We start from the raw sequence: 27353 nt of genomic DNA, 5'->3' as shown, positions 1-27353 counted from the left end.
TAAATGATCCAGAATTAACTCATATTTCCTTGACTAGAGTAGATATATACTAAGTCATGTTTTCAATATTTAGACTAAGAATCAGTTTTAAACAGTGTTGTAAAGTAAGTATTTTGTCTTCAGCCCTTCCAACCTTATTAATCTTTCGTATTTTCCTATCTTAGGTAATGCTAGAAAGGAACTCATTCACTCTAGGGCATAAATGAGTGATGACTGCATTAAATATCAGCACTCTAAAATTCATAGGGAAGATTATATAGTTGTAAAAAGCTTGGGCTCTGGAGTTAGGGAAGAATGTGTTCAAATATAATTTCCACATGTAATTGACAATATACTTTTGGAAAAAATATGCCTGTACCTTTAGTTTTTCCCTCCCCTCATCCCCCCAAAAAAAGATTATAACAGTACTTATGTGAAAATTAAATGGATTTTTAGATATAATTACTTAGATTTTGACAAGACCCAAAAAAACCTGAAAAAAAGGATATTCAATACATGGCATGACACCAATCCTGATTCCAAAACTCACAGCTGACAGGCTAACTTATGACTGCACTTTCTGGATAAGCCTAAATATGATCTCAGAAGTTTTCTCATTTTAGACTTCCCGCAGCCATTACTGATGTGTTGTCCCGGTATAGAAGCTGAGGTAATTTTCCATCACTGGCTGAATAAATAGAAGTCTAGCTGAAGAACTTCGAGGAACTACCAGATAATTATATCTTTTATATGCCAGAAAGGGACTCTCCAGTTACCCACAATCTTATCCCATAATAGTGTGTCAAAACTCTGCCAGACCACCCACTGCCAGCTCCTGGGCCCCTGTGAACTTGGGCACCTTCTTTCAGTCCAGCGAGATAAGCTTCACCTTCTTTATACACGTGCTTCCGTGCTGTCTGCCCGTGCAGCCAAGTGAACCGCAGCAGAAAATGCTCACAACACACTGGCATTGCCATCTAGATTAAACTGTAGCTCAAGTCTTCCTTCTTTCTTAGAACAGGGTCCTTTTTCAGCCATTACATTGGATTGAAGAAGTGAGATCTCTAATGACTTTGAAAGAAAATAGTTTTTGTGAATGTGTAGTGGAATACTTATAAACTGGAATACTAAGTGGGCCTCTTCTAAATTGGACTTAGGATAGTCATCCTTAAAGTAGTATGACTTGACCTAACTCTAAACAAATAATAAGTTGACTTTTCCTCTATCCAAAAAAAAAAAAAAAAAAAAAACTAAAAACAGGCAGAAGTGATCTACAGTGGCAGCATTAAGTAGGAAATTATACTGGGTTACTTGTAGTTTGGAGGGCATATGGTAAAGTAGGAAGGCAATTTTTATTCATCAGATCAACAAATATTTATTGATTATATATATATATATTTTTTTTTTTTTTTAGATATACATTGTCTATCTGAAAGGTTATTAGCCTTACTGTAGCCATCTTCTCTCCCTAACACTGTCCAGCTCATTAGTTAGAAAGCAGGTTAGTTACCTGTTAGAAAGTTACCTGTTAGTTAGTTATCTATTAGTTAGAAAGGAGGTTAATTATCTCCTCTCCCATCTAGATTCTCTTCCCCTCTCCCAAGGCAGTCCTTTGACTCCAAAGACAAAGTTAAAAGTAAACACTTATCAAGCTGTTAGATTCACAGCAATTTTCTAAACTGACCCAATAGGAAAACTTGAAAATAAGATCACGGTCCTTAAAGTGGTATATTTTAAATTGTATCCTTTTTTATTTCTAATGTGTTCATTGATCACTTGTTCATTAATCCACTTATTCAAGACACTTTGCAAGGCAAGAGAGAGAGGACACTGGTATAAGATGAGTCTGAAGATGAAAATGGAATTTTGAAAAGCCTTGCAGTTTGTGCCAAGGAGTTTTGTTTTTATTCCAAGAAAGACAGAAAGCCAATAAGAGATTTTAAGTGGGGGAGTGATTCACTCTGATATGTATTTTGTTTTTGAAGATCACTCTGCCTGCTGTGTGGAAAATGGCTCAGAGGGGGAAGGGAGTGAGGGAGAGGAATAAGGAATCTAGGAGGCTAGTCCAAATTCTAGAGGAGAACTGACAAGATTGCTCTTTATCTCTTTCTTAATCTCACATCCATGATTTTTTCAGGAAAATAGAATAAAAGTTTAAAATACAGTCTTCTGTTAAAGAGAATGAAAATAAGGAGATGGGGAAGAAAAATTTTAAAGATTTAACAAAATTTTGTTTTGCCTGTTTTAAGGTTCATGTAGCATTTAAAGAATGCCTATATTCGTTGTTGTTTTCTAAAATGCTTCATTAAGAGAAGACATTCATTCATCCCACAAATGTTGTACTAAGTACTGGTAATGCAGAAGTGTGATGGTTTAGTCTCAAAGTTGTCTCCAACCCCTTTCGATCCCATGAGCTGTGTAGTCTGCCAGGCTCCTCTGTCCATGAAATTCTCCAGGCAAGAATACTGGAGTGGGTTGCCACTTCCTGCTCCAAGGGATCTTCCTGACTCAGGGATCGAACCCGCATCTCCTGCTTGGCAGGCAGATTCTTTATCACTGAGCCCTCTGGGAAGCCTGTTACATTCAGGAGGGGCACAGAAAGTACCATCTATGTAACTTAGTCGATCTCAGTTCATTTGTATTTCTGTTCCACAATGGAGGAATACTGTGGCCAAGCACGTTTATCTGTCACCTTGTCTAAATTAATTCTTTAAATTTATTTATGGATTAAATGTGATTTCTACCATGTTTCCAGATACTTTCAGATGAAGAAACTGAGGTTCCGTTAAGCCACTTGCTCAAAGTCACACTAGTAGTAAGTGAGAAAAGCCTTTAAACCCAGAGTGCCCTCCCATAAATCCATTTTCTTAGCTCTCACAGGTCATACTAACATACCTACAACTCTACCAACACAATGTTATGTTCTCAGTGTATAATACATACCATCCAGTACCACACCAGGGAAAAATCAGTATAAAATCATAGCACTTACATTTTTTTAACCTTGTCAATGTTGACTGATCATGCATATGTATCTCTACTATGTCAGAAATCACAATGAAACAATAATAAAGGCTTGGGTAAATTTTTTTGGTTGGGGAACCAGAGAGCAGGGAGGAGAGGTACCACAAAGACAAGGAAAACTGAAGGCAAATAATAGTGACAGAATTTTGGAAGCTATAAAGTAGAAGAATAAGTGATACCCTTAAGCCAGCTGTGGGACTACTAAAGAAGCAAGCTGGCTGAGTCCCCACAGAGCCACTAAAAGTCCAAGGATGGGTATCATTGAATATTTCTGGAAGCAGAAGTGAAAATTGGCTGAAAATAGGAAGTAGTTTTGTCTATTTGAGAACCAAGCAACTGTCTCCCTCTCACTCAAGCAGAAGACTCAGGGGTTCCTCCCTAGAAAAGATGAAACAGCAGACAAAGCTTAAAGTGGAGGTTCTATAATGAAAAGATGGGCATTAGGTGAAAGTTTACATACTCTGTTAGTTTCCTGCTGTTGCTATAGCAAATTAGGACACTCCTAGTTCTTGAAAACAATACAAATTTATAATCTTAAAGTTCTGGAGGCCAGAAGTCTACACTGGGCCAGCAGGTTTGTGTTCCTTCTGTTCGGGAAAGTTCGGGAAAGACTCCATGTCCTTTCCTTTTCTAGCTTCTAGAGGCCGCCTCATATCTTGACCTGTGGCCCTGCATCACTCCAACGTCTGCTTCTACTGTCGTATCTCCTTCTGTGACTCTGACAGTCACCTCCTTCTTTGTCCTATGATGACCTTTGTGATGACAGTGTGCCTATGCAAATCATCTAAGATAATCCCCCCATCTCAGATCCACTGGGTTTCTTTTGCCATATAAGGTACACATTTATAGGTTCTGGGCATTAGGATATTGACATCTTTAGGGGGCTGTTATTCTGCCTATCATGCATACAAAATATTAAAGTTCTGAGTACTCTCTACTCATCTCACAGAACGGTAGCAGCCAGGTTTACTTCCTTTAGTCAGGAAATTATAAGATTCTTCTCTGGAGGGTCTGACTAACCCCAAAGAAGAGGAACAAAAGATACTGACAAGGGGATTTATTGGTGAAAGATCAAACCAGATGATGAGTCCCCAATTCAAGTGCACATAGCCACCAATGAGCTTTTTAGTGAGCGCCCCTTTCTTAAATACAAGCAGGTAATCAAGCACCACCAGACACAAAAATTCAGTGATTGAGTGAACAGGAGGAAAGGAAATTGGAGGGAAAAGACTAGACAGAGAGCTTAAGGTATATTTTATAAAATTATATGTATATAATTTATTTTCATACATAATATATATTTTTAAATTATAGGTGTAATATGCATATAATTAATATTTTCACAAATATGAAACATCCATGAAGCAAAATCAGAATACTATTTTTTTAGAAAAAGCAACACAGAGCAAGAATAAGCTTTTAGAAATTTAGACTTTAAAATATGTATCAAAAGAATCAATACCGACTTAAAAAATCAATAGATTTGGAGAATATAATTGTGTAAATACCCCAGATCGCAGAGCACAAGAACAGAAATGAAAAATATGAGAATATATAAGAAAACTCAGATGATCAATCCAAGAACCACTTCAATACCTAATAGAAGCTCTAGAGAAAGAGAATAGAGGAAAAAGATGGGATGAAATCATCAACAAATAAATCATTAAAATTCCCCCAAATCAAAAGACCTAAGTTTCCAGTTTGAAAGAGCCAATACAATACTTAGAACAATACATGAAGACAGAACAATACCTATGAAATCTTAGAACACTACAAAGAGAAGGTCTTATTGGCACGGAGAAGGGAGTAAAGTCACATACAAAGAGTCAGGTGTCAGAATGACTTTCGGAGTCACAACAACAATCCTGTAAAAAATTGGTATCGATGATTTTATTTACAAAGCAGAAATAGAGACACAGATGTAGGAATATGTATGAATACCAAAGGGAAAAGGCAGGAGGATGGGAGGAACTGGTCGACTGGGATTGACATATAAACGCTTGGCAGTAGCGGTGTTAGTCGCTAGTCATGTCCGACTCTTTGTGACCCCATGGACTGTAGCCCCCAGGCCCCTCTGTCCAGGGGATTCTCCAGGCAAGAATACTGGAGTGGGTTGCCATTCTCTTCTCCAGAGAAACACTTGATACTATGTATAAAATAGGTAACTAGTGAGAACCTACTATGCGGCACAGGGAACTCTACTCAATGCTCTGTGGTGACCTAAATGGGAAGGAAAATTTAAAAGCAGGGGATATATGTAGATGCACAGCTGATTCACTTTGCTGTACAGCAGAAACTAACACAACATTGTAAAGCAACTATATTCCAATAAAAAATTTTAAAATAAGAAACCAAAGGAGCAATGCTTTTAACACTCTGAAAAGATTTCCAATCTAAAACTATGTGCTAATACAAAGTATTGATTAAGTGTAATGACATGATAAAAACATTTCCAACAGTAAGCTCTCAAAATATGTATTCCATATACACCCAGTCTCCAAAGGAGATGCCTCCAAAGGAGGTGCTTTACCAAAAAGAGCTGGTAAACTAAGGAACCAAGAAACAGGGGCACCAACTCAAAAAGAGATGAAGGCAACCTCTAGGAAAATGGCGAGAGGATAGCCCAGAACGACCACAGTACACCAATGGCAGAGAAAAATCAGTCCACAGTGGGGGAGGTCCCTGAAGCAATGCTAGAAAAGAAGTCTCCAAAAAGATGGAGCTAAAAGCAATTGAATATCTCAAGTAACTGAATATTTTGAAATGATATTTATATCATTTGAAGAAAGTTTGGGGATTGACTGGCAACTAGTACATGGAGAACTAAGAAAACAAAACAAAATGATGACACAATTATTAAATTCAGAGAAAACAAAAAGTTGAGCAGTAAAAGAAAAGTAATCAAAATATATTACACAGTTACAGTGATGTGAATACTGAATATTGATGTAATCAAACTTCTAATATAATGATTTTGGGAAGATGGAGGAATGAAAAGTGTACATGTGTTGGTGGTAGTAGTTGAAGGGGTCAGAGAAATCTATGAAAGGAACCTAAATTCTTCCATAGTTTCAAACCACTAGCACTTTAACATAAATATAAAGAGGTATTAAAATTTTAAAAAGAGGTATTAAAAATAGATGTATAAATATAAAGAGGTAGAACTAAATGCCTGGTACTTGGTTATAGGCCAGAATACTGGAGTGGGTAGCCTTTCCCTTCTCCAGGGGATCTTCCCAACCCAGGGATCAAACCCATGTCTCCCACCTTGCGGGCAGATTCTTTACCAGTTGAGCCACAAGGGAAGCCCAAGAATACTAGAATGGGTAGCCTATGCCTTCTCCAGGGTATCTTCCCAACCCAGGAATTGAACTGGGGTCTCCTGCATTGCAGGCAGATTCTCTACCAACGGAGTTATCAGAAAAGCCCTGGTTATATGGAGGTTAATACAAAAGATGGCTGTGAGTTGGATGCTGTTACTTCGGGGACCCAGAAAAAAGGCAGAGAAAGGAGCAAGGAGGAGATTGCAATTTTTTTTTCTAGAAAAGTCTTGTAGGACTATTTGGTTCCTTAAACCACATGAATATATATATATATAACTTTGGAAAAAGAAAAACTAAATTTAAAAATTAATTTTTTTCTACCATAGTGTCAAACACCCATGATTGAAGGACAATTCTCAAGCTCCTGACCAATGATAGAATTCTTATTGAGTTATATTGCTTAACAAGCATCCAGTATCTTATTTCTTGGATCTAACTGTTCTTTGCATAGAAATATATGGAAATAAAGGTGTGAGCAAGACGGATTCACTGGGTTCAGAGTGCAATAAAAACCTCTGAATGACTAAAGATCTGCTCTTCATAAAGCTGTCTAATCTATTGAAAGGTATTTTATGTATTTGTCCTTCACCTCCGTTCAAAACACTCCTTCACATCTCCAAACAAGAATGCAATCTTGTGCATGATGCCTAATGAGGGAACTTTGTTCTTCAGGATTCTAAGGTAATATATGGTGAGTGTTAACAGTAAATATACATTCCTTTTCTCCCCATTCTAATGTGTACCATCATTTTCCCCAAAATTTTGGGTGAGTTGTAAGGTCTTCTTTCTACATTTTTCCCCCCAATATATTTAATTAGCACTCAGTCTCTGACATGGAGAAGGAAATAGCAACCTACTCCAGTGTTCTTGCCTGGAGAATCACAGGGACAGTGGAGCCTGGTGGACTGCCATCTACAGGGTCGCACAGAATTGGACACGACTGAAGTGACTTAGCAGCAGCAGCAGTCTCTGACAAAAGGGCTTCTCTGGTGGCTCAGAGGTTAAAGCGTCTGCCTCCAATGCGGGAGACCTGGCTTCGATCCCTGGGTTGGGAAGATCCCCTGGAAAAGGAAATGGCAACCCACTCCTGGGTTCTGGAGAATCCCATGGATGGAGGAGCCTGGTAGGCTACAGTCCATGGGGTCGCAAAGAGTCGGGCACGACTGAGCGACTCTGACAAAGCTATTTCATGTAGAAAAGTAAGTGGAGGATTTTCAGTCATCTCGAAGAAGGAGGTTTGAAAGTATCCACTGAGCCAAAAGCAGATCTGAAAGAGAAGGAAGAGGCAGAACAGAGTGCCTTTGGCTGAGAATCCCAGTGGGCATGGGGGCAGGCAGCTCCAGGGGCCCCAGGTTTCTGCTATACAGCTTCACCCACCTAGAATCTGGCAGACTGCTTCATCTTGCTTGGTAGTTTAGAATAGTTAAGGTGAAAATTCAGTTTTCCAGATTGGATGCTGCTGCTGCTGCTGCTGCTAAGTCGCTTCAGTCGTGCCCAACTCTGTGTGACCCCATAGACGGCAGCCCACCAGGCTCCCCCATCCCTGGAATTCTCTAGGCAAGAACACTGGAGTGGGTTGCCATTTCCTCCTCCAATGCATGGAAGTGAAAAGAGAAAGTGAAGTCGCTCAGTTCGTGTCCGACTCATAGTTCGTGTCTGACTCGTAGCTATCCCATCTACTGCAGCCTACCAGGCTCCTCCGTCCATGGGATTTTCCAGGCAAGAGTACTGGAGTGGGGTGCCAATAGAACCAGGCTAATGCAACTAGGGCCGAAAAGGTTGTGGAAACAATCTTGGCAGGAAAGACAGTGGCAACAATACCCCTGGGAGGACTGGGCATTGCCAAATAGGTCGCCACTAATTGCTACTAGGGGAATTATCCACTTGGACTGGGGCCCTGCATTTTCCTCTCCTTTTCTTCCTGGATCTTCCCATGTGTCTCTGCCACATCCTCTTTTCTCATTTCTTCTCCTGTGCACAGTCTCACCCCAAGCTCCAGTACTATCTTTTATGTCACTGTCCTCTTCTCTTTTACTCATGTCTGGCTCTCTCAACTGCTCAAAGCATGGATTTTGGAGTTATGAAGTCAGATAATCCTAGAGATGTGCTTTAAAAAAAAGGACTTCCCTGGTGGCTCAGATGGTAAAAGCGTCTGCCTACAGTGCAGAAGACCAGGGTTTGATCCCTGAGTCGGGAAGGTCCCCTGGAGAAGAAAATGGCAACCCACTCCAATGCTCTTGCCTTGAAAATCCCATGGGTGGAGGAGCCTGGTAGGCTACAGTCCATGGGGTCGCAAAGAGTTGGACATGACTGAACGACTTCACTTTCACACGGCTTAGCTCTATCATCTCTCTTGGTATATATTTTCAAAGGGTTGTTATGAATGAAGAGTGAAGCAATGTGTGCCTGTGTGACTACCTGGAACAGCTTCTTCAAACCTTTTTGGAGCAAGGCAGAATTTCTGTCCATCCATCTGCCATATACACACACATCTCTACACATATCTGCTTCCCTGGTGGCTCAGTCAGTAAAGAATCCGCCTGCAAAGCAGGAGATTCGGATTAGATCCCTAGGTTGGGAGGATCCCTGGGAGAAGGAAATGGCAACCCACTCCAGTATTTTTGCCTGGGAAATCCCATGAACAGAGGAGCCTGGCAGACTACAGTCTGTGAAGTCGCAAGAGTCGGACATGACTGAGTGACTAAACCACCTACATATACCCAAGTGTATACATCCATATGTATACAGGCATGCCTGAACATATGGTAATATGTCAGAGCACAGATTGCACAGAAGACACTCAAGGTTAGCTTCCCTGCCCTCCTCCCCTCCAGTCCTATGACACCGCCGTCACCTAGCTACCCTGTTAACTCTGGGGAAATTTTCTCATTGTTCCTCAAAGTTCTTTCCTTTTCCTTTCACTTATTACCTTATTCTTATCCCTGGTTTTCTTCTCACTTCTCCTTGTTGCACTCCAATTGTTTTTTTTTAATATCAGGAAGTTTCAGAATTTAGGCCATGGTCGTGGTCCATAGTTTTAGAGGTCCTTGCTCGTCACAGTGTGGGCCATACAGACAGCAACATTGGCCGGGGACTTGTTAGAAATGCGGGCTCTTGGGCCCCATTCCAGACCTCCTGCCTCAGAATCTGCATTTTTACAAAATCCACAGCTGGTTTGTGCTCATGTTTGAAGAAAAGTCCTCTTGAGCACCTCTAGGTGTCTGCCCACTGAGACCAAATCTAGGAAGATGGAAGTGGAGTCTCTTGGGAGTCTACAAGTCCTACAAGAGGTTTAGTGACTAAAGCTCCAGACATTTTGAATAACCTGACAATGAATGAGAAAATAATTACTACTCAAACCACATACTATGATTATTTTGATTCAGTGTAAGATGAAGTCAAGGGCTACTGAAGACCTAAAAAGAAATGTCTGTAGTTAGGATATTGAAATCAGTCATTCAGATATTCTGCTTGAAACAATGAATGATTTCCTCTCTGATGCATTTTCTCTCTTCTGTTTTAATAATATGTCTGAAATCTGAGTAAAGGAAATTTTTGTTTAGAAAATATTTTGGCTTGGGTTTATTAAATGTCCCAAATGTTAAAATGCTTATTTCTGCAAAGAAAAAATTTAGCCTGAAAGCATCAGATCAGATCAGTCGCTCAGTCATGTCCAACTCTTCGCGACCCCATGAATTGCAGCACGCCAGGCCTCCCTGTCCATCACCAACTCCCAGAGTTCACCCAGACTCATGTCCATCGAGTCAGTGATGCCATCCAGCCATCTCATCCTGTCATCCCCTTCTTCTCTTGCCCCCAGTCCCTCCCAGCATCAGAGTCTTTTCCAATGAGTCAACTCTTTGCATGAGGTGGCCAAAGTACTGGAGTTTCAGCTTTAGCATCATTCCCTCCAAAGAAATCCCAGGGCTGATCTCCTTTAGAATGGACTGGTTGGATCTCCTTGCAGTCCAAGGGACTCTCAAGAGTCTTCTCCAACACCACAGTTCAAAAGCATCAATTCTTTGGCGCTCAGCCTTCTTCACAGTCCAACTCTCACATCCATACATGACTACAGGAAAAACCATAGCCTTGACTAGATGAACCTTTGTTGGCAAAGTAATGTCTCTGCTTTTGAATATGCTATCTAGGTTGGTCATAACTTTCCTTCCAAGGAGTAAGCGTCTTTTAATTTCATGGCGGCAGTCACCATCTGCAGTGATTTTGGAGCCCCCAAAAATAAAGTCTGACACTGTTTCCACTGTTTCCCCATCTATTTCCCATGAAGTGATGGGACCGGATGCCATGATCTTCGTTTTCTGAATGTTGAGCTTTAAGCCAACTTTTTCACTCTCCACTTTCACCTTCATCAAGAGGCTTTTGAGTTCCTCTTCACTTTCTGCCATAAGGGTAAACTACATTAAAATCATTTTGTCAAAGATTTTTCAACAGGAATTTAAAACATCTGAAGTCTCAACTATAAAAATATCTTGTAGAATAAAGATAAATTATGGCAGGTGATCTTAATCTCTGTATGGAACCTCAGGAAGAAGAGGTGTAGAAAGTCTGAATCACAATCTTGATTTTAAAAAAGCTTCAAATCTATAAATATTAAATAAATTATTATAAGATAGTTTGAACAAATGACAACTTACAGCCCCAAAAGAAAAAGGAATCTGTGCCAATTCACAATGAAACTTTGTCATGAGACATTCTGTACTTACCTCTAGCTATCTACAGAGGAACTCTGTAAAAATGCAAAAGCCATGAACTGAATAACAAATTACCTAGCAAAATATTTTTTAAAATATGTCTTTACAAAAGGGGATGGTAAAGCCACAGTCATTGTTAACTATGATAGGACACTCTTGATTCTTCTTTATCAGATGCTTTGTACTGACTGACTTGAAGGTAAAATAATCAGGACCCCAGAGGGAAACAGGCGGTTCATACCTGAAATTGCCAAGCCAAACCTCACAAAGCACCAGCTCAACTTGAGACGCAAGAGAAATGGATGCTATTGAAACAATTCCAGCCTGGTCGTCCCTGCTAAAGTTATAATCAATTGTGTACTATGAATGCAAGCATGTTGTAATAAATACAGTATGTGAAGTAAAAGGGAGCTTCCCTGGTGGCTCAGTTGGTAAAGAATCCACCTGCAATGCAGGAAACCCAGGTTTGATCCCTGGGTACGGAAGATCCTCTTTAGAAGGAAATGGCTACCTACTCCAATATTCTTGCCTGGAGAATCCATCAACAGAGGAGCCTGGCAGGCTACAGTCTATGGGGTCACAAAGAGACAGACATGACTAAACATCTGAGTATATTATTATATCAAGTAAAAGGAGAAAATACTGGCTCTTTTCAACCCAGTTGTGAATTTTTTGAACTATTCTAGATTTTTGTTGGAAATGGAGTTATAAACTGCCTGCTCTAAGAAATCTAACACTTTTTGATTCATTGTGAGCACACACTTGAGAAAAAGGAATAAAACAAAGGAAGCTATTCTTTTTCTCATCAATACCACGCTGATGAATGACTCATTTTCAGAATGGGGCATTCTAAAAAGGACATTGGAGAAGAAGATGAGAAAACTCTCTCTCAACCCACTGAAAACAACCATTACCACCAAGAACTTTGTCAAATCCATCCCACTTTCTGAATTCATCTGCTTTTATGCTGCTAATCTTCAAGAGATTCATTCATTGTAAATTCCAAAGACTTTAGACTCTTTTCTCCACTGGTTTGTGTTGTTGCCGTTGTTCAGTCACTAAGTCATGTTTGACTTTTTGGGACCCCATGGACTGCAGCACGCTAGGCTTTCCTGTCCTTCACTATCTCCCGGAGTTTGTTCAAACTCATGTCCACCCTGTTGGTGGTGCTATCTAACCATCTCATCCTCTGCTGCCCCATTCTCCTGTTGCCTGGTTTGTATGTTGGTCTAAATATAGACACAGATCGGTTTTGAAAAACCAAGACATAAAAATAAAGTATCTGATATGAGCCAGAACCAAAAAGAACCAGAGATTGTATCACACAGAGACCTTACTACCCTTCTGGAGGTAGGCCCAAGGCCCTGAAACACCTCACCCCAACCTCAACACCAAATCATTCTGCTTAGTTTATAATCCAGTTATATGTGACAGTGGGCTATGGCCAGCAACTTGGTTTCATTTGCATTTTAGAATATGGAGATTTGCAGCAGAAACAATTCAGTTGAAGGCAAATTCTCATTTCTTAAAATCATTTACTTCACTATTGTCATTATAAGGCTTCCCTGGTAAAGGATCCATCTGCAGTGCAGAAGATGTGGGAGACACAAGACCCATCCCTGGGTCGGAAGATCCCCTGGAGAAGGAAATGGCAAACCACTCCAGAATTCTTGCCTGGACAGAGGATCCTGGCAGGTTATAGTCCATTGGGTCACAAAGACTTGGACACAACTGAGCATGCATGCATAATGTCATTATAAATATGGAAGTTCACAGATTTTAAAAAACAGAACATTCATTAGGTCATTTGATACAGAGCATCTGCAATATCACTGTTGATCAAAATACAGTGATGACGGAGGAAACTGGCTTTACATTTTAGAGGGTTCTGTAATGCATCCCAAAAGACATGGTCGTCATGTGCAGTGTGCTTTATACTGGGGAGTGATCAGTGAGTTGAATGGTTGCATGAAGACCTTCTTGTTTTCCAACAGATGTTTTCAACAGCCTACACAGCATACTCCATTAAATTTTACTATTGTTTCACTGTCAAAATATGACTCTTTGAATTATTTCTTTTTCTTTCTTCTTAAAACAGTACCATATGGCATGCTTTTGCATATCATGACTATTTTTTAACCTTTTGCCTTTTGAAATATTTAGCTTTACATGACCTAAAAGTTAGACCTTGCTGATCTCCCATGGTGCTTCTTTTATGCATATGTGTAATGTGAAAATGTATGTTTGCATCACACTTCACCTGTTAAAAAACATTTTTAAGTATATTAATCTTTGGTGACTAAGTAAATGACTTCTGGTGGCAGGAAGTGTATTTTAAAAACCTAAACTTTGCCAAAAACCAGACTGAATTAAATTTCCATCTCCTCAACTAACTGTGTGAGCTAAGGCAGGTCATTTGACCCTCTGAGCCCAAATTTACTCATCTGTAATTAAATAGGGATAGTAAGACTTGACAAAGTTGTAAGGATTAAATGAGGTAATGTAGGTAAAATGCTAAGCCCAGTACCTGGCATGTGAGAAATGCTCAGTAAACTGCAGCTCTTTCATGATACAACCCTCAAGAGGTAAGTTATTAGACCCTTGGATCATGAGAGAACTAAGGTTTCAGAATTACAAAATGTACACAAGGTCACACAGCTAGTACTCAGAAATCTTAGACTAAAACACATGAGTGTGTGTGCGTGCTAAGCCACTTCAGTCGTGTCCGACTCTTTGCAACCCTATGGACTGTAGCCCACAGGCTCCTCTGTCCATGGACTTCTCCAGGCAAGAATACTGGAGTGGGTTGCCATGCCTTCTTCCAGGGAATCTTTCTGACCCAGGGATTGAACTTGGGTCTCTTATGTCTCCTGCATTGGCAGGCAAGTTCTTTACTACTAGCATCAGCCAGGAAGCCCCAAAATACATGAGAGCCGACTCCAAACCTCACGGTTTTTCCTCTAAGGAAGGCTCCCTCTTGGCTTAGTTAAATGTCTGCTTCACAGTTTTCCTTCTGATGCTGTGATGTACCTGGGCTGCAGTAGCCCTCCTGCTTCTGTAGTCTTTATGCGACAGGTCGATCTATCATCCCAGACTATGTGTATCTTCCTGCACTTCTGTTTTGCCATCTGTAAACATGCAAGATGCTTCACTTACTCTTACCATTTTCTGTTTGTATTCTGACTTTTAAAAGGTTTGTTCGAGAATATGGGCAGGCAAATGGCATGGTAAGCCTAGCAATTTAAAACCTCCATGTCAATACTTTATTTTCAGCCACTGGCAAAAATGACTCAGAAGAATACATTACTTTTGGCAAAACATACCCAATTTCTCCATAATTTGAAGGTGTTATTTTATCTATAAATATTACATAGAGAATATAGACTAAGTAAGCTTTTGTGATCAGGTTACCTGTCATCTTCAATGACGTGAATATGTTTGTCAGCAGCAAATGTGCGCCCTCTGGATTGACAAGGCCGGAAAGGGCTGCTGGCTCTTCCTCTCCACCCTTCCTTCCTTTTTGCCCTTGGGGTAATAAAGATGCAGAATGTGTCCTGCAATGTTCCTAGTCCACTCAGTGCCATTTGGAAATACATATTGCATTTGACAGCATTTATAAATCACATATTTTCCCCTCAGAATAACTTGCAGTGTGAAAATGCTTCCATATGTTAGAAGTGGGTCTCTCCATTTTACTGAGGAAGGAGGGAATGGAAATATAATCTGGGTTTCATGCCACATTGAAGATAAATACTATACAGGTTTAAAATGGTGTCTGTTAATTTTAAGTAATTCTCTAGTGTTCTCTGCACTGCTAAAATTGAATAGGTGATTTTGACACAAAATATCATATTAGTAGTAATTAAATCACTCTTTACAAAGACTACTAATAGTCAACATGGCTGAAATGCCACTGCATAGATTGAATCTAGATAAACTGAAGCTGTTCCTTTTCAGTACAGAAGCACCCTATTTTTAAATTCCCCCATGGACTCTAAGACTGGATAGAGAGGCTTGACTGCTACTTCTTACAATTCCCAAAGTCTTTTCCTTAAACGTACGTCTCTTTGCCCTGAGCCTTTGAGCTAGCAGGAGAAAAGGCTCGTTGTTTCCCGTTTCACAGGAATAAATGGATCTTATTCCACTGAGAACAAGACCTCGGAGGCCTAACAAGAAGAAAGGAGCAGAGCTGCCAGCCTGCTCACAAACCTGGAAGTCCCCGACCCCATTCTCCTCCTGGGAACTGGCAGAAGCATCCCCCGAGGTCAGCATTCACCTTCACCTTCCGCTGGTGAGAACTGAAGTGCCCTGTGACCCCTCGGGCACAGAAATGGAGCAGGGATACTGGGCTGCCTGTGGGTGGTTCAGCACTCAAGGTCTCACTGTACTGTATCAGAACAAATTTGAGAGAAGTCAAGGCCAGGTAGCAATTTGTAAATCTTCCCAGAAACATTTGATCCTCGTGCTAAAGAAGATCACAGGAGAAAAACCTCCCACTTTTCAAATGAATATGATTTGCAAAAGTCTTAAAAAAAAAAAAAAAAACTGAGAACAATCCTTTACATGTATTCATTTTCTTTCCTTCAAGCTTTTATGATCATTGAGCTATTATGACAAGTCAAGACAAAAGGATCAGACGAAATATTATAATTATGTGACATCTTTCTTTAAAGCATTTTTATGGTGGGAAAATATACATAGCATAAATTTTACCATCTTAGTCATTTTAAATACAGTTCAGTGGCATTAGGTATTTTCAAAATATATTATTATCACCACCATACATCTCAAGAAATTTTTCAGCACCCCAAATTGAGATTCCATATCTGTTAAACGCAAAGTCCCCATTCCAGTGCCCCCACCAGCCTTTGGTAACCACTGTTCTACTTTCTGATTCTGTGGATCTGACTACACTAGGTACCTCATATAAGTGGAGTCATGCAAGCAAGGTAACGAACTACATCTTGAGCTTCAGCCTTAAAACGTGAGAAATGTTCACAATTATAGAAAGAAGTTTGCTGCATCTATTATGGTCTTTTTGGGTAAAATTTGTTTTCTCTTTTTCTTTCCTGATCTTTAAGTTTGTTTTCCACAAATCCCTCTAAACCCATTTTGTTTCACCACAGTATCAAAACAATCACTTCTACTAATTAATTTTAGCTTACTCAATTTTCAAAAAGAAAAATGGCACATAATGCCAAAGATTGAGAATGAAGGTCCCTATAACAAAGTTGGTCTTGTGGTCTTATAGTCTGTGGCACTGGCATATGTCTCATCCATTCTCGGCTTATAAAAACACACATGCACAAATCTTTATCTGCAATTTCATCTCTTTGCAACTAAGGTTTAGCCAATTATTCCTTTTTTAGCCAATTATTCTTGGCTAATATATAGAAATACTGACTTTTATCCTGTTATCCTGTGACCTCGTGAAGTCATTTATTCTAGTATTTTGGGGGGTAGAGGTAGATTCCCAAGGATTTTTCTACATGGACTATCACTTGTCTGTGAATAAAAAATGTTTTATCTCTTTCTTTCCAATATGTAAGCCTTTGTTTTCTTTTTAGCTTAGTACACTCTCTAGGACCTTCAGTATGATGCTGAGTAGTAGGGATTACAATGGGTATCTTTGTTTTCTTCTGGTCTTAGCAGGAAGGTGTCCAGCCTTTCTCTTAAAAGTATGATGTTAGCTGTTGGTTTTTGTAAAGTTCTTTATTTGGTTGAGAAAGTTCCTTTCCATTCCAAATCCTTTTAAAATTTTTACATGATGTTGAATTTTGATTATGTTTTTTCTGCATCTTTTTGGCACGGTGTTGTTTATAATATTCCCTTATTATCCTTCTAATATTTGAAGGACCTATAAGGACACTCCATATCATTCCTGATATGTTTTTGTCTCTTTTTTATTGGTAAATCTAGTTAGGATTTTATTAGCTGTATTAATATTTTCAAAGAAATAACTTTGGGGAAGTGGAATATTTCCCCCGAACTTTGGTTTTAGAAGTAGAAAAATGAGTTGGTTTTTTTCATTTGTTTATTTTTACTTGCTTTTTTTTTTTTAAGTCTAACTTCAGAAATGTAATTAGGGATGGCTTTGAAAAGTCATAGTTTTTAAAAAAAATTGTGGTAAAATACACATACCATAAAATGTACCATCTTAACTGGTTTTAAGTATACAGTGCAGTAGTTTTAACTTTTTTCACATTGTTGTATAAACGATCTCTAGAATTCTTTCACCTTGCAAAGCTGAGACTGTCCTTAATGATGATCAGTTCAGTTCAGTGACTTCCCACTAACCCGTCCTCCTGCCACTGCCTAAGCCTCTGGCAATTCCTATTCTACTTTATGTCTTTATGAATTTAAACAACTCTACAAATCTCATATTAGTGGAATCATACAGTATTTGTCTTTTTGTGACTGGCTTATTTCACTTAGCATAATATCCTCAAGAATAATCTATGTTGTAGCAAGTATCAGAATTTGCTTCCTTTTTCAGTCTGAATAATAGTCCACAACATTATATAATAATCCACAATAACAATAATAATCCACAATAATCCAACAACACGAGAAGACTCTACACATGGACATCACCAGATAGTCAATACCAAAATCGGATTGATTATATTATTTGCAGCCAAAGATGGAGAAGCTCTATACAGTCAGCAAAAACAAGACCGGGAGCTGACTGTGGCTCAGATCATGAACTCCTTATTGCCAAATTCAGACTTAAATTGAAGAAAGTAGGGAAAACCACTAGACCACTCAGGTATGACCTAAATCAAATCCCTTATGATTATACAGTGGAAGTGACAAACAGATTTAAGGGATTAGATCTGATGGAATGCCTGAAGAACTATGAACAGAGGTTCATGACATTGTACAGGAGGCAGTGATTAAGACCATCCCCCCAAAAAAGAAATGTAAAAAGGCAAAGTAGTTTTCTGAGGAGGCCTTACAAATAGCTGAGAAAAGAAGAGAAGCGAAGGCAAGGGAGAAAAGGAAAGATATGCCCATTTGAATGCAGAGTTCCAAAGAACAGCAAGGACAGATAAGAAAGCCTTTCTCAGCGATCACTGCAAAGAAATAGAGGAAAACAACAGAATGGGAAAGACTAGAGATCTCTTCAAGAAAATTAGAGATAACAAGGGAACATTTCATGCAAAAATGGACACAATAAAGGACAGAAAATGTATGGACCTAACAGAAGCAGAAGATATTAGGAAAAGGTGGCAACAATACACAGAAGAATGATACAAAAAAGATCTTCATGACCCAGATAATCATGACATTGTGATCACTGGACTAGAGCCAGACATCCTGGAATGTGAAGTCAAATGGGCCTTAGGAAGCCTCACAATGAACAAAGCTAGGGGAGGTGATGGAATTCAAGTTGAGCTATTTCAAATCCTAAAAGATAATGCTGTGAAAGTGCTGCACTCAATATGCCAGCAAATTTGGAAAACTCAGCAGTGGCCATAGGACTGGAAAAGAAATGACATATATACCCATTTTCATTCCAATCCCAAAGAAAGGCAATGCCAAAGAATACTCAAACTACCGCACAGTTGCACTCATCTCACATGCTAGCAAAGTAATGCTCAAAATTCTCCAAGCCAGGCTTCTACAGTATGTGAACCATGAACTTCCAGATGTTCAAGCTGGATTTAGAAAAGGCAGAAGAACCAGAGATCAAATTGCCAACATCAGTTGGATCATTGAAAAAGCAAGAGAGTTCCAGAAAAACATCCACTTCTGCTTTATTGACTATGCCAAAGCCTTTGACTGTGTGGATCACAAGCAGTGGAAAATTCTTCAAGAGATGGGAATACTAGACCATCTTATGTGCCTCCTGAGAAATCTGTATGCAGGTCAACAAGCAACAGTTAGAACTGGACATGGAACAACAGACTGGTTCCAAATAGGAAAAGGAATACGTCAAGCCTATATATTGTCATCCTGCTCACTTAACTTATATACAGAGTACATCATGTGAAATGCTGGACTGAAGAAGCACAAGCTGGAATCAAGATTGCCAGGAGAAATATCAATAACATCAGATACACAGATGATACCATCCTTATGCAGAAAGCGAAGAAGAACTAAAGAACCTCTTGATGAAAGTGAAAGAGGAGAGTGAAAAAGTTTGGCTTAAAGCTCAACATTCAGAAAACTAAGATCATGGCAACCAGTCCCATGACTTCATGGCAAATAGATAGGGAAACAGTGGAAACAGTGGCTGACTATTTTTTGGGGCTCCAAAATCACTGCAGATGGTGACTGCAGCCATGAAATTGAAAGATGCTTCCTCCTTGGAAGAAAAGCTATGGCCAACCTGGACAGCATATTAAAAAACAGAGATATTACTTTGCCAACAAAGGGCTGTCTAGTCAAAGCAATGGTTTTTCCAGTAGTCACGTATGGATGTGAGAGTTGGACCATAAAGAAAGCTGAACACCAAAGCTTTGATGCTTTTGAACTGTGATGTTGGAGGAGACTCTTGAGAGTCCCTTGGACTGCAAGGAGATCCAACCAGTCCATCCTAAAGGAAATCAGTTGTGAATATTCTTTGGAAGGACTGATGCTGAAGCTGAAATGCCAATACTTTGGCCACCTGATGTGAAGAACTGACTCATTGGGAAAGACCCTGATGCTGGGAAAGATTGACGGTGGGAGGAGAAGGGGATGACAGAAGATGAGATGGTTGGATGGTATCACTGTCTGGATGGACATGAAATTGAGTAAGGTCCAGGAGTCGGTGATGGACAGGAAGGCCTGGCATGCTACAGTCCATGGGGTTGCAAAGAGTTGGATATGACTGAGGAACTGAACTGAATAATCCACTGTATGTATTTTGTTTATCCATTCATGTGTTGATGAACACATGGGCTGCCTATACCTTTTGGCTATTGTGTGAGCAAGTATCTGTTTGAGTCCCTGCTTTCCCATCTTTGACGTATATACCCAGAAGTAGAATTTCTGTCTCATAGGATAATTCTATTTTAAAATTTCAAGGAACTACCATACTATTGTCCACAGCAGATGCATGATTTTACTTTCCCACCAACAGAGTATAAAGGTTCTAATTTCTCCACTCTTAACCACACTATTGTTTTCTGTTTTTTCTTTTTTTTAATAATAGCCATCCTAATGTGTATTGGTGGGAAAAATGAAGTTTAAGTGACTACATTTATTTTCCAAATCCTCACATATGTGCCATCTATTAGGAAGGCTTATTATGGAAAAGATTTCTGTCCTGGGTGTGAGTTTGAACATGATAAACGAATAGAATATGAGTTTTCCCCTTTCTGATAATTTTTAAATGGTCTATATTTGTTTCTATTAATACCAGTCTGTGACTTTAAAGGCTTTGCAGATAGAACAAAATTGTCTATTTGAAGTTCCTTTTTGGTGAAAGAAAAACAGAAATGTATGGAGGTCTTCTGGAGACTGAGTTTAATAATGATCAATAATGTAATCAACCATGCCCACATTATGAAATCCTATATAAAAATTCTAGACACCAAGCTCAGTGGAGCTTCCTGGTCGTTGAACTTACTGATGTCCTGGGAGAGTGGTGCACCCATTCCTGTGCTCTGTATTTTGAACTGTGATATTGAGAAGACTCTTGAGAGTCCAGATTCCTGTGCTCTGGACTTTCCTAACCTTGCCCTATGTATCTCTTCATTTGGCCATTCATTTGTTGTTGTTTTTTTTTTTTTTGGCTGTTCATTTGTGTCCTTTATAATAACATGGCAATCATGAGTATAGAGCTCTCCTGAGTTCTGTGCATTGTTCTGCTGCTGCTGCTAAGTCGCTTCAGTCGTGTCCGACTCTCTGTGACCCCATAGACAGCAGCCCATCAGGCTCCACCATCCCTGGGATTCTCCAGGCAAGAACACTGGAGTGGGTTGCCATTTCCTTCTCCAATGCACGAAAGTGAAAATTGAAAGTGAAGTTGCTCAGTCGTGTCCGACTCTTAGCGACCCCATGGACTGCAGCCCACCAGGCTCCTTTGTCCGTGGGATTTTCCAGGCAAGAGTACTGGAGTGGGGTGCCAGAATTGTTCTAGCAAACTTTAAAACCTGAGAGGTTGTGAGAGACCTTGAATGTGTAGTGGGCCAGGCAGAAATGTAAGTATCTTGGAGACACCTGAAAGTTGTAACCAGTATTTGAAGGGGAGCAGTCTTGTGAGACTGAGCCCCTAACTCTTGATGTTTTTGCTAACTCTGAGTCATGTTAGAATTGAACTAAATTGTAGGACACCCTGCTGGTGTCAAAAAATTGGTATCAGAACATACAAAGAAAATCAGGAGGTATTCCAATGCCTCTTGGATCTGCAGAGGTTTTCTAATATGGACCAATGAAAAAACTTAATATTGTAATACTAGGAATTGTGGATTTTATAAGACAGCGACATAGAGCAAACAGTACATTGAACATAGCTTTTAATAACCAGGTGACCTTGGAGAAATCACTTGACTTTGAAGATTCTCAGTTTCCACATCTTTAAAAATGAGGATAATGATGCTTTCCTGTAGTAGTTAATTTTGGGTCTACTTGGCTGCACCACAATGCCAGATAGTTGGTCAGACATTATTCCCAATGTTTCTGTGAGAGTGTTTTGAACGAGACTTACTTTTAAACTGGTGAACTTTGAGTAAAGTAGATTGCCCTCCATAATTTTGGTGGGCCTCATCCAATCAGCTGAAAGCCTGACTAAAACAAGATTGACCTCTCCTGGGGAAGAGGGGATTCTGCCAGCAGACAACCTTTGGACTTCAACTGAAACATTGGTTAGATCCTCACATTGGTCTCCAACCTGCTGACCCACACAACAGACTTTTGACTTGCCAGCCTCCATAATCGTGTGAGTCAGTCCCTTAAAAATAACCTCTCTCCCTCTCTCTATATCTGTGTCTTTCTATATCTACATCTACAAAAGTACAAAGTGGAAGTTGCTCAGTCATGTCCAGCTCTTTGCGACCCCATGGACTATACAGTCCATAGAATTCTCCAGGCCAAAATACTGGAGTGGGTAGCTTTTCCCTTCTCCAGGGTATCTTCCCAACCCAGGGATCAAACCCAGGTCTTTCGCATTGCAGGAGGATTCTTTACCAGCTGAGTCACCAAGGAAGCCCATCTATATCTATATCTATATCTATATCTATATCTATATCTATATACAAATTTATTGATGGGGCTTCCCTGATGGCTCAGTAAAGAACCTGCCTGCCATGCAGGAGACCCTGCAATGCAGGAATCCTTGGGTCAGGAAGATCCCCTGGAGAAGGGAAAGGCTACCCACCCCAGTATTCTGGTCTGGAGGATTCCATTGACAGATGAGCACTGTGGGCTACAGTTTATGATGTCTCAGAGTTGGACACAACTGAGCAACCAACACACACATACATATACAAATATACACACACATATATACACATAGGGGCTTCCCCAGTGGCTGAGACAGTAAAGAATCTGCCTGCAATGTGGGAGACCTGGGTTCGATCCCTGGGTTGGGAAGATCCTCTGGAAGAGGGCAGCAACCCAGTCCAGTGTTCTTGCCTGGAGAATCCCCACGGACAGAGGAGCTTGGTGGGCTATAGTCCATGGAGTCGCAAAGAGTCGGACATGACTGAGCGACTAAGCACAGCACAGCATGTACACATAGAGTATGTATATATGTACATGCTTTGAGGTTAACAAAGTGTCTTTCACAGACATTATCTCATTTAATTCTCATAATAATCAGGTGAAGTAGTATATTGGTCAAGGTTCTTCAGAGAAACAGTACAATAAGATGTATACGTACATGTGTACACACACATAGTCATACATGCCTGCATGTATACAGACACATTACATACATGTATACGCATGTTTATATATATACACGTGTGTATAATTAAATAATGTCTGTGATGCTACTCTGTGAACTTCAAAGCATTGTAAAACTTATTCCCTCTAGGACATGTAATGTGTACTGAACGTTGTGTTGAGTCTTTATAGACATATAAATTAATGTCTACAAATGTGATCTCAGATGGATGTTACAGACAGATGGATCTGAACTATCTCAGAAGAAGTGACAGCAGAAAGAGTAGTTTTCTGGACTTCCATTCTGGACTAGTATAGCACCTGTTTCCATGCAGTGGAAATAAAGTCTATGTGGACAGGAAAGCACGTGGCTTAGTTAGCTTATTTCAGCGTACTTCCCCAGCATCTGGCACAGCGTTCTGCATAGTCATTGTCCAGATAACTGCTGAAGAATAGGTGACTTTATTTATGTGATCACTGAAAAAAGCATGTTTTGTGAGTGATTAGGTAGAAAGCATTAAATACCTCAGACTTAACATAAAGAACTTTAGCCTCTAGCATGGAGGATTGGAAAGTGCATATGTGTTGAATCTGTTCATGCTGCAGAAGAGTTAAAGGTCCATTAATCCTAATCTGTATGCTGGAATCTTAGTCTGGCTGGGATAGGCCAAAGCCACTCACTCAGAATACCTCAGTGAATAAATCCACAGCCAGCCCTCACTCTGAAACAAATGGCTTTGCTTACTTGGGCCTTTGCTGAACTTTGCTTAAGAACAAGGTACAAATAGAGCTTGATGGCAAAGTCAGAACCATTACACTGAATAAATGCTTATAAACTCCAGAACTATAACTGGAAGGCAAACTCTGCCCAGTGTCTGCCCAAGTGTCAACTCAGATCTCTAGAGGACATTTCTTGTAGCAGTCAATGGCCAGTCTGAATTGAACTAGCATGCTTCACAACTTTATGGATTGTGGTTTATGTGGGCAGATATTTTGAGACCCAGTTGTGGAAGAATATAGTTGCTTTCAAAATATTCTAGGCAAAACCTTTGGTCTGAGAAATAGACCAGACTTCTAATCTTGTTGATATTTTGGGAAGTATGTCATCACAGTGATATTTTCAGGCTGCTCTGGATATGGCCAGTAAGGGAGAGACCATCAAGACAAACTGCCTTAAATTAAGACAACAGTGGGATCCTATTTTCCACTTACAAAATTGGAAAAAACAACTTGAAATTAATACCTGGTATTACTGAGACTATATCTCTACACTGCTGAATAGAAGGCCATTTATCCCCTTCCAAAAAAAAAATCTTTAAAAATATGCACATCATTTGACTTCAAAATTCCACTTCTGAGAATGTTTTCCAAAAGAATAATTTCATCTCAGCAACAATTTATCCATTAGTGTATGTTAAACAAGTGTTTCTTGTAATAGTGAAAAATTAGAAATCACTGAGCTATCCAGCAGTAGTGAATTACCTGAAAGAATTTACCTGTATTCATGTGAAGGAATAGTACGCAACTATTAAAAATAAGGTTGTAAAAGAATACATGATGACATGGGAATTTGTTCATACTCAATTGTTGAGTTAAAAAATAGTTTGCAAACTTTAGGTACAAAATAAGTCTATATTGCTTTTAAAAATTAAGTAAAAGAATAATCTATACATGTGCAAAGAAGAGAGGCTAGAAGACATACATTAAAATGTTAATAGCATCTGTTTAGGTGGTAATTTTTGTAGGTGATTTTTACCATCTCCTTTATGCTCTCCTAGCAAGATTTCTGTAGTAAATATTACATCAACAATTGTGAGAGGTGGAAGGTAGCTTTCAACATTTCAAACAAAATGAATAGCAAACAAAAAAACCTAAAATGAATTAGAATTGTCCATTAATAGAGGAGCAAGTCCATTTTACAGTGCTGTGATTAAACCCTGGCACATCCTAGGACTTTACATTCTAAGGCAGTTAGTTCAAAATGATTTATGTAAGTCATGATGGTTCATAAGGGTCTTAAAATTTTTTGCTATTTTCACTTAATATGAAGTATTTTCTACCCACCCTGTGCTAAGCCTTGGACAGCATGAAGTCCAGAGACTGAAGCAGGGAGGTAGCTTGACACATTCACATGAATGCTAGCACACAGATGCCACCTTACAAATGGGAAGTTTCAGCCCTTCAGACAACACACTCCATGCTACTGAAATCTAAAACTGTGTCTGTAGAAAAAGAAAGAGCTTGTAGCCAGATCCGTTTGCCTGTGAGGATATTGAGAAGTTAGAAATGTCTGGGGTAAATCCTTAACATCTGGAGGGTGATGTCATCCATGACATCCAGCCTTTTCTACAACTGTCCCTGGTGTCCCTGACGGAATGGACTGAGGGATCATCCTGTCTATTCATATCAACCATCTGCTGCTAATTGATGCAGCTGGCTGAGCAGTGGATCTGAAGTTTTAAGACTGATGGTGAAAATGGCTGCAAGGTAGACAGTTCAGTCTGAATGAGTGCCCATCTTGTGAAATGTGACACTTTCCCCTGTCTGTCTCCATTTGTTCCAGAGCCATAAGAGGGAAAGACCCAAGAATGTATTTTTTTTGCCCATAAATGAATGAGCCAGAGATTTAGACAAGATTGGGCTCTAAATCCAAAACGGTACCAGTAGTGGTCGGACAAGGGAAAATGTCCAGACTAACTTAAAGCCATTCTTAGCAAATTCCCCCTGTAGATGATTCAGCCTTGCCTAGATAGGTGTTTTGAATTACACAAAATCCAGAATACTCTAGAAAAATGACAGTGGCTAGAAATGTAACCACATAAGTTTCAGAATGACAACTCCAAGGACTAGGCATTTTCTATGGTCTTCTGTAGCCCTTTAAAAACCAACAGTGAATGCAAGTAAACTCACCCTTAGGCGTCACTGTTATGTCTATTTTCAAAATTTAAAAATGAAAGATTGCAAAGCATTTCACAACAGGTACTTCCCCAGCCCACCATCCTTCCAAGAATCCAAATGGACAGGAGGTCACAAAACACACCACCCATTAGCTTGACTGACTCACCTTGATGTTGCTGCTCCTGAGGAAGCTTCAGTCTACAGGTGTGCACACTGTTGAACAGGTGGCTACTGCCTTTTCTTTGCATGGTAGACAGGGTACTGGCAGTATGGCTGTGGATCCAGGATAGTAGGGTATCCCTTCTCTTGGCCTGTCACCTAGAACGGTGTCACACGTTACCCAGAACTACAGAGGTACAAGCAGATCCTGTCCTTGCCTGGAAAACCATTTACTTCTCTAATACATTTCCAAGTGCTTCCTAGTCATGATTCTTGAAATAAATATTTACCAACTTGTAGCTTCTCCTACACATGAAGATTAAAAGTACAACTAATTCTTCTTTTATTTCAAAGCACATTGAAACTTCCCCTCTTACAGTGTAAAATCCTGTGAAGTAACCCTTTTTCTAACAGATTATAGTTTTGCAATTATTGACTCCTTCTGTGGATGTGAATCTAATGTCCTGAGTATTTAGAGATGACTGCAGAGTAACCCATACACAAAGGAAAGAAAAAGTGCTACTGAGTTAAATCAAGAGATTTCTAAGCCTGGTCTGAGTTTCCCTCCGTGACCGCTGAAAGTGAACAGTTCTTAAGGGAGGCTGGAAGAAGGAGGAGCCGAGTGGGCTAGGCTGATTAGCATAAAGAGGCAGGTGAAAATGGCATTTAGAGTTGCTTTGAATGATAGTGACCAAAGCAGGATTCTGAAAAGATGCCCTGATGTTGCAGTAATCACATATCTGACTTCTGCTGTTTTGTTTGTAATTAAAAGGAAAGCTTAAAGCAGGAGTTTTTACAGCATGGCTATTCACTTGTGTACGTGAAATCTAAGAGAACTGCTAATGAGCTCATGGAAATGTACTGCTAGAACTTTTAACTTCTGTAAACACCTCTGAGTCTTCAGAAGGGGGCAGCTTTAGAGCCACCTGCCAAAGCAATTATTTGGAATTCGGGAAGAAAAATAAACACAGAAAACATTATCTTTCCACGGATCTGTTTCCCCTTAGATACTATTTTCAGATCATAAGACAAAGCTATTTCCAGTGTTTTCTTGTGCTGAAATAGCACACTTTACTGAAATGTTGAAAATCGTTTATATTATAGCATATAATAGCATATTTCATTACAGCTTGAAAACAAATCCTGAACACCCTTCATGGAACTTGGGAACTGCTACCCCTGAAATTTTAATGAATGCTGGTAGATCCTGCCCTTCAAGACTCACAGGTCTTACATATTCAGAAATGAGGTTGTGGGCCAGGACAAAGGGAAAGGCAGAGCTGTTTAGCCACAGAGTCTGGAACCTGCATCTTCCAGGGCACATTTGGAAACTGGTGCTAACAGCTCGGGTATCTAGTTGACACCCTAACTAGAAGTTTACCTCGTAGTCAGATCTTGGTGGGAATCCTCATTTTACTTTGAGGTACCTAAGAGCTTCCCAAGA

General features: G+C 39.7%; 1 protein-coding gene across 2 annotated transcripts in view; it reads right to left on the bottom strand.

Annotated features, from left to right (window-relative positions):
* Nucleotides 1-26495, bottom strand: part of RANBP3L (RAN binding protein 3 like) — a 54886-nt gene extending 28391 nt beyond the window's left edge. For both annotated transcript variants that reach the window (XM_070357840.1, XM_005908397.2), the window contains exon 1: nt 25917-26495. In XM_070357840.1, coding sequence (XP_070213941.1) covers nt 25917-25998 — 82 coding nt within the window. In that variant the 5' untranslated portion in view covers nt 25999-26495. The remainder of the gene's footprint in view (nt 1-25916) is intronic.
* Nucleotides 26496-27353: the final 858 nt, after the last annotated feature.

The sequence above is a fragment of the Bos mutus genome, chromosome 20 (genome assembly GCF_027580195.1).
Source record: "Bos mutus isolate GX-2022 chromosome 20, NWIPB_WYAK_1.1, whole genome shotgun sequence".
In the NCBI taxonomy this organism is placed as follows: domain Eukaryota; kingdom Metazoa; phylum Chordata; class Mammalia; order Artiodactyla; family Bovidae; genus Bos; species Bos mutus.
Note: the sequence above shows the minus strand (reverse complement) of the source record. Positions and strands in the feature narration are given on the sequence as shown.